General features: G+C 50.1%; 1 protein-coding gene across 1 annotated transcript in view; it reads left to right on the top strand.

Moving 5' to 3' along the window:
• The window catches only part of TLN1 (talin 1), a 37,028-nt gene that overhangs the window by 27,533 nt on the left and 1,347 nt on the right, over window positions 1-8,148 (top strand). The window contains exons 46-57 of the mRNA XM_006143169.3: window positions 848-994; window positions 1,164-1,330; window positions 1,482-1,665; window positions 1,759-1,884; window positions 2,003-2,119; window positions 5,780-5,965; window positions 6,106-6,213; window positions 6,706-6,811; window positions 7,008-7,132; window positions 7,236-7,361; window positions 7,490-7,552; window positions 7,661-7,843. Of these exons, the coding sequence (XP_006143231.1) occupies window positions 848-994; window positions 1,164-1,330; window positions 1,482-1,665; window positions 1,759-1,884; window positions 2,003-2,119; window positions 5,780-5,965; window positions 6,106-6,213; window positions 6,706-6,811; window positions 7,008-7,132; window positions 7,236-7,361; window positions 7,490-7,552; window positions 7,661-7,843 (1,638 nt within the window). The remainder of the gene's footprint in view (window positions 1-847; window positions 995-1,163; window positions 1,331-1,481; window positions 1,666-1,758; window positions 1,885-2,002; window positions 2,120-5,779; window positions 5,966-6,105; window positions 6,214-6,705; window positions 6,812-7,007; window positions 7,133-7,235; window positions 7,362-7,489; window positions 7,553-7,660; window positions 7,844-8,148) is intronic.

The following is an 8,148-nucleotide window of genomic DNA, read 5'->3' as shown; positions in this document are numbered from 1 at the left end:
ACCTTCAGTCACAGAGGGACCAACAGTTAGTGTAATGGCTATGTCACTGGACTCCCACGTGGTCAACCCGGTGGCTTAGACTCACACTGGGCGTGTGTGCATGCGTGCCAAGATCCCAAGAGGAGAATGGAGGAGAAGGGATTGCGGCATGGCCATCCCCTCTGGGGGGTGATTTCTCACTTTCTATCTCTCTGTCTCTCTCTGTCTTTCTGGCAAGCACACATGCCCTATAGCAAAAACCTCTCCAAAAAAGAAAAAAAAAATTTTTTAAAAAGCCTTCAGTCGCAGAGACGGAGGAGATAGTTTAGGGTCTGGAGATTTCCCTGTTATGGCTCTCTCCTGCCAACCCTCATCCAGGCTTTTGGCTGCTTCTCTGCTATGCTGCCAGTCTGTATTCTCTTCTTAGTTCTTCCTTGTTCCAAACCCTTGAAGTTTTTCCTTCCCTAAGCTTCTGGCTTTCCAAGAAAGCAAGTAATTGGACCTTAGCAGGACACACCTAATCCCCAATCCCAAAACCCTCCACAACCCCATGCAGGCCACATTGTAATCCTCAGCCTCTGATTCAAACACCCCAGCATAAAGTGCTTCTGTCACTCCTCTCTCTAGGCTTAACACAATCCTTACCAGTTGGTGCCTGGTGCTATTATTTTCCATGTGTAGGAGGTGACCTCCTGCCTAAAGGACATGAATCCAGCAAAGCCTATGCTGGGAACTTTCTATCACAAATCCTGTAGTGATGCATGGTTTTTCTATATCCTTTGTGACTCCTCCACCTCCACCTCCACCTCAGTGGAGGTGCCCTGAGTACCCCTTGTCAAATCCATCTGTCTTTTCTCTCTGTTCCTAGATAGGTGCCCATATCAAGCACCGGGTACAGGAGCTGGGCCATGGCTGTGCTGCTCTGGTCACCAAGGCAGGTGCCCTGCAGTGCAGCCCCAGCGATGCCTACACCAAGAAAGAACTCATAGAGTGTGCCCGGAGAGTCTCTGAGAAGGTGCGCGTGCTCTTCCCTGCAGACTGAGGGATGGGCTGCTGACCTGCAGCCTTTCCTGTCCTCCTCCAACCTTCCCAGCCCTCTCCTCGGTCCCTTCTCCCAGGGTTGGGTGCCCTTTCCTGTCCCCGTGGCACCTGCCATGGTCACTATGTGACTTTCCCTGCTCCAGGTCTCCCACGTCCTGGCTGCCCTCCAGGCTGGGAATCGTGGCACCCAGGCCTGCATCACAGCAGCCAGTGCTGTGTCTGGCATCATCGCTGACCTTGACACCACCATCATGTTCGCTACTGCTGGCACACTCAATCGTGAGGGGGCTGAAACTTTTGCAGACCACCGGTAAGTGGGGAGCTGGGCCTGAGCGAGGCAGGTTGGGGTACCAGGCAGAATGTCATTGTCCATTTGGGGAAGATCCCAGTCAGGAGCCTTGGTCAGGCTGGAGTGTGTAGAAGAGCTCTGAGGAGAGCTGACTGGGCTGGATCCTCCTCAGGGAAGGCATTCTGAAGACTGCAAAGGTGTTGGTGGAGGACACCAAGGTCCTGGTGCAGAATGCAGCTGGGAGTCAGGAGAAGTTGGCACAGGCTGCCCAATCCTCCGTGTCCACCATCACCCGTCTCGCCGATGTAGTCAAGCTGGGTGCAGCCAGCCTGGGAGCTGAGGACCCTGAGACACAGGTATCTGCCTGACACCAACCATAGTTCTGGTCACAATCCCTTCCTGTTCCCTGTCTCCCTCTCACAGACCAGAGCTGCTTCTCTCCCACACAGGTTGTGCTAATCAATGCGGTGAAAGATGTCGCTAAGGCCCTGGGAGACCTCATCAGTGCAACAAAGGCTGCAGCTGGCAAAGTTGGAGATGACCCTGCTGTGTGGCAGCTCAAGAACTCTGCCAAGGTTGGAGGAGATGAGAACATGGCAGGGGTGGGGGAGCCGTGGGGAGGGAGGGTGAAGATTACTACTCTTCTTCCTATTCTTTAAAATTATTTTTTCCTTATTCTTCTGATGCTCCCAGGTGATGGTGACCAATGTGACATCATTGCTCAAGACAGTGAAAGCCGTGGAAGATGAAGCCACCAAAGGCACACGGGCCCTGGAGGCAACCACAGAACACATACGGCAGGAGCTGGCGGTGAGCACAAGTCTGAGACATCATGGTCTCAGGGAGAAATCGTGATGGATCATGAACCTGTGCCTCCCACATATTCACTGAGATATGAGCAGTCACACACACTCTCCCCTCTCATTGCCAAACCAAAGTGAGCCTACTCACGTCTTTCCTTCCTTCCTTCTTTACGCTTTAGAATTTGACAACTCTCTTCTTGTACCCTCCTCCCACTTTGCTCTAATCACCGATAACTTCTTGACTCTTATCTTTATGAGAGGTTTCCCAACCTTTAGCTCCTTTTTATCTTAATATTATTATTTTTCACATGCACTCACCCAAAAGAGAGAGAGAGCGAAAGTGAGAAAGAAGCCACCAGGTCTGGGACTCAAACTGCAGTCAGCCATGTGGGAAGTTCAATACCTCAACTACCACACCACCTACTTCCCACACCTTTAGCTCCTTTAACAAGCCTTTCTTTGAAATTCTTTCTTCCTTTGGCTTTCTTGATATACCAGCTTTTCTTTTCTTTTTTTCTTTTTTATTTTTTTAATTTGCCATAAGGTACATAATCTCACTGGATAGAGAGAGAGAGAGAGAGAGAGAGCAACTCCTAGGGGGTGGCCATGCCATAGTCCTTTCTACATTCTCCTCTCAAGATTCTGGAAATGTATGAACACATGCCCAGCATGTTTTTCAAGCTTGGAGTCTGGGTCTAAAACCAGACAGTCAATCGTGTAGGATTCAGCTTCCTCAACCACCATGCCACTGACTGACCCAGTACTGGCTCTTCTATTGGTTCTCAAACACTCTTCAATAGTTCATCACTGAACCATCTTCAACCTAGTAAATGTGAAAGCCATCTCAGAATTGTACATACAGTCTTCTTTTTCTGTTCTTTTAGCAAATTCAGCCACTTTCATTATCACTCTCTAAGAAATCGACTTGTAGTTCTGAGTTTAGTTATTTTCAGCTGCCTATTTGACATCACCTCGATGCAGTGCCTCCAAACCTGCTGTTCTTCTGACATACCACTTCCTGTTAGCGGTAGAGACAACCTCCCAGCCATGAAGACTCAACCCTGTCATCTTTGATTTCAAGTCTTATTCACCATACCCAGGCCATTGTTAAGTCCTTTCAGTAACCCTTCTCCATTCTCCTTTACTTTCATCCCTCCACTCCAGGCCCATGGTCACCACTCCAGCTCAGATTATCATAGGCTCTTCCTCACTTTGGCTGCTGTACAGATTTTCTTCTTCTTTTTTTTTTTTGTTTGAGAGGTTTTTGACTATAGGACGTGTGCGCTTGCCAGACAAAGAGAAACAGAGAGACAGAAAGCGAGAAATCACCCCCCAGAGGGGATGGCCACGCTGCAATCCCTTCTCTTCCATTCTCTTCTCGGGATCTTGGGCACACACGCACAAGCGCCTGGCGTGGGTTTTAAGCCACCGGGTCCGGGACGCAAACCGCGGTCGACTACGTGGGAGTCCAGCGACATAGCCATTACGCTAACTGCTGGTTCCCCAGATTTTCTTCTTGATCACCCTGCTTTCAACCTCTACCCTCTCCTCTCTCCTACTCATCTTTGTAATTTTTTTAAAGAATTATTTAATTTTATTAATTGTCCCCTTTTTTAAATTATTTATTTATTTATTTTTAAAGTTGACCAGAGAGAAGGAAAGTGAGAAAGCAAGCTGCCAGGTCCAGGATTTGAACCATGGTCAGCCATGTGGGAGTCCAGTGCCCTTAACTACCATACCACCCGCTAGCCCCTAAATGGCACCTTTTAATAACTCAGTCCCTAAAGCAGAAGCCCAACTTTGTTTTAAACTTCTCTCTGCTTCTCCTTCCCCATATCTCATTCCATTAGCAGTTAGTGTTCCCTCCAAATAGACCTCTTTTTCTCTTCCATTACCACCACATTTTCAATCTTTATCTGGATTTATGCAGTGGTCTCTCTGGTCTCTGTACCTCAACACTCGCCCCTCCAATCCATTCTTACTACACAATAGCCAGAATTATTTGTTGTGTGTGCTCTCTTGGTTTGTTTTTATTCACCAAATGGCACATACACTTGCCATAGAGATGAAGAAAGACAGAAGGAAAGAAAGAAGGCACTCCCCATGGGGAATGGTCATGCCACAATCCCTTCTCCCCCAGTTCTCCCTCCTTTCGGGATTTTAAGTATGCACACATATACGCCTGACTATTTGTCAAGCCACCGGGTCTGGGACGCAGAATGTGCAGTTGTCTGTGTACGTTCATCTGCTTTAACCACCATGTAACAGGCCCCAGAATTATCATTTAAAAGTTAAAAACTAGATAATTCGCTGCAGTGGTTAAAACCTGTTAGTGATGGCCCCCGCCTATGTCTGCCAGCTCATCTGATCCCACTCCTCTTGTTTCAGTATCCTACTAATAAACTTAATCAGTTCTTTTTTTTTTTTAAGTTTATTTATTTATTCTATGAGAAAGAGAGGCACCCCAACAGGGTGTTCACACCACAGTGTACCCTAGCTTTAGCAGCCTAGGTCCTGAGCACTGTGCAGGCACCTGGTGTGTCCAAGGAGATCTCAGGACACAACCCAGGCCCTTCCCTCTCACATCACAGAGAAGTCTGTATCTGCTGTGCTGCCAGTTTACCTCAGCGTTGTCAGTTGTGGACGCATGCCAACCACTGGCCTTGTGCAGGCCTGTCTACTTGGTTTTCTCGAGTTTTAAACATCTAGCTTCCAGGTATTCAGATGTCAACTTAAATGTCACCTCTTCAGAGAGGCCTTCCCTGGTCACCTATCTGAAATGGGACCTCGTTTTTATTTTTCACGCAGCACTCTGTTTCCTTCACAGTCTGTAGTTTTTCTGCCTATTTACCTATTTATTGTCTCTACGACATAGGCTCCATGAGAACAAGGACTTTGTCTACCTGCTGCTCATTGCATCCCTAGCAGAATCTACCACCTGATGTTCAAGGCCCCAACAGTCTTTTCTCTACCATTCCTAAATTCTAGAATATTCCTTGACACTGTTCCACTTGACAGCATGTTTATTCACTCCCTGCCATTTATCTAAAATGCCTCTTAATTATCTATATCCATTAGACTTGCTTCCATCTTGTCCCACCTTTGACATTCTCCCCTTCATGGCTTCTCTGTTTTATGAATGAAAACCCAAACGCTCATTGTGTAATTTCCAACAAATTTTCATCAGTCACTTGAGATTGGGTCAGAAATGATGACCAACTGCCTTCTGTTATATTAGCTGTGATGTGTGAACGTCTAAAACGATATGACCCACAATAAAAACTCAAGAATGGGGACCAGCAATTAGCCTAATGGCTATGTTGCTGGACTCTCATGTAGTCGACCGCAGTTCATGTCCCAGACCCAGCAGCTTAAACTCACGCCGGGTGCGTGTGCGTGCGTGCCCAAGATCCCGAGAGGAGAATGGAGGAGAAGGGATTGCGGCGTGACCATCCCCCCTGGGGGGTAATTTCTCGCTTTCTGTCTCTCTGTCTCTCTCTGTCTGTCTGGCGAGCGCACGCGCCCTATAGCAAAAACCTCCCCCCCCAAAAAAACTCAAGAATGCCTCTTGAGTGGACAAGTGGGCAAATGGACCAGATCACATGAGCACAAGTGCTACCTTGCTTACAGTCTGTCACTGCAGAATCTTCTCATTCTTCCCCAACAGGTCTTCTGCTCCCCAGAGCCACCTGCCAAGACCTCTACCCCAGAAGATTTCATCCGAATGACCAAGGGTATCACCATGGCAACAGCCAAGGCTGTTGCTGCTGGCAATTCCTGTCGCCAGGAAGACGTCATTGCCACAGCCAATCTGAGCCGTCGTGCAATCGCAGATATGCTTCGGGCCTGTAAGGTAGAGATCCTGGGACTGAGGCAGAAATCCGAGGCAATGAGGCAGCTCTGGGGCAGAATGAGGCGGGGGAGAGACTGAAGGGATCTGGGACCCTGGAGCTCTTTGGGATCCTAAAGCTAACACATTACTCTGGGGGACAGGAAGCAGCTTACCACCCAGAAGTGGCCCCAGATGTGCGGCTTCGAGCTCTGCACTATGGCCGAGAATGTGCCAACGGCTACCTGGAACTGCTGGACCATGTGCTAGTGGTAAGGGAAGGAGTGGTTTGCTGCTCAGACCAGCCTCCCAGAATATACAATCCTCTTCCCAGAAGATTAGACCCAGCTCTCTTCCCTAGCCCACCATCTGGGCCCCAAATGTGTTCCTCTTTTCAAGTCTTCCTTTTCCTGGGGCCCCATAACTGACCATTTTTGCTCACCTCCTGGATCTCCTGCTCACCTCTTCCTCTGCTCTTTGTCTTTTCTCCTCTCTTCCCACCTGACCTCTCCTTTCCCTTCATCATCTCTTCTCATTTCATCATTCTCCTTGCTCCTTGTCAGCCGGTGAGTGGCGCGGCCCACTGTCCTCACTGTGTGTGCAGTGTGATGCACGGAGGGTTCCTGGGTGGGCAGTGCAGTGTTTGATGGCTGGATGTGCAGTGCTTTCAAAGTGGGGTCGGGGACCATGGTTCGCCCTGCTTAACAGGTCTGGGGAGACCCTAAGGTCTGATGGTCTTTGCTCCCTGCCCTCCTCTTCCCTAGACCCTGCAGAAGCCAAGCCCAGAACTGAAGCAACAATTGACAGGACACTCAAAGCGTGTGGCTGGCTCAGTCACTGAGCTCATCCAGGCTGCTGAAGCCATGAAGGGTGAGGGCTGCCAGGGGCAGGTAGGGAAGGGAAACCCTTGGCATGATGCATCCTCTGCTTCCTGGTTTGACAGCTCTGAGCTAGCCTCTGCCTATGATCCCCACAAGTGCTGGCACCTGGTATCACTAACCAGGCTTCCAGAGCCTCTGACCTCCCTGCTCTGTCCTAACCTCTGTTTTTCCCTCCATCCCACCAGGCACAGAATGGGTGGACCCAGAAGACCCCACAGTCATCGCTGAGAACGAGCTCCTGGGAGCAGCAGCTGCCATTGAGGCTGCAGCCAAAAAGCTAGAGCAACTGAAACCCCGGGCCAAACCCAAGGCCAGTCCTGGGCCCTCCCCCACCCTGCCCTCTTAGTAGAGTGAACCTACCTCTGGTCTCCTCTTTAACTTTGAGTCTCTCTGTGACCTTTGTCTCTAAACAGGAGGCAGATGAGTCCTTGAACTTTGAGGAGCAGATACTAGAGGCTGCCAAGTCTATCGCAGCAGCCACCAGTGCACTGGTCAAGGCTGCATCCGCGGCCCAGAGGGAGCTGGTGGCCCAAGGGAAGGTAAGTACATAAGTACCCTCATGAATGGTAGTGAGCAGCGGCTTCCTTACTGGACCCACATCTGTGGCTGAGAGGCTTTGCAGCGGGGATCGTACAGTTCTAAGCAGGCTCTCCTCCTCCATCCACAGGTGGGCGCTATTCCAGCCAATGCACTGGACGATGGGCAGTGGTCCCAGGGCCTTATTTCTGCTGTGAGTGTGCAATGCCCTCTAGGCCTTTCTGAACTTGGGAGACTCGAGAAGGCAGGAGAGGAGATGGATCATGGCAAGAGGCATATTTTAATTTAACTCTCTGCTTAGGCCCGGATGGTGGCTGCAGCCACCAATAATCTGTGTGAGGCAGCCAATGCAGCTGTACAAGGTCACGCTAGCCAGGAGAAGCTCATCTCATCAGCCAAGCAGGTAGCTGCCTCCACAGCCCAGCTCCTTGTGGCCTGCAAGGTCAAGGCTGACCAGGACTCTGAGGCAATGAAACGGCTTCAGGTAAGGAATCCCGACCCTTGCCAACCTAAACCTAAACTATGATTGCAGAATCGATTCAAGAATCCAGCTATCGGGACCAGCAGTTAGCATAATGGCTATGTCGCTGGACTCCCACGCAGTCGACAGCGGTTCGAGTCCTGGACCCGGTGGCTTAAGCTCACACCGGGCGCGTGTGTGTGCGTGCCCAAGATGCCGAGAGGAGAATGGAGGAGAACGGATTGCGGCGTGGCCATCCCCCCTGGGGGGTGATTTCTCGCTTTCTGTCTCTCTGTCTCTCTCTGTCTGTCTGGCGAGCGTATGCACCC

This window comes from Tupaia chinensis, unplaced genomic scaffold (genome assembly GCF_000334495.1).
Source record: "Tupaia chinensis unplaced genomic scaffold, TupChi_1.0 Scaffold000093_1, whole genome shotgun sequence".
Taxonomy (NCBI): Eukaryota; Metazoa; Chordata; class Mammalia; order Scandentia; family Tupaiidae; genus Tupaia; species Tupaia belangeri.
Note: the sequence above shows the minus strand (reverse complement) of the source record. Positions and strands in the feature narration are given on the sequence as shown.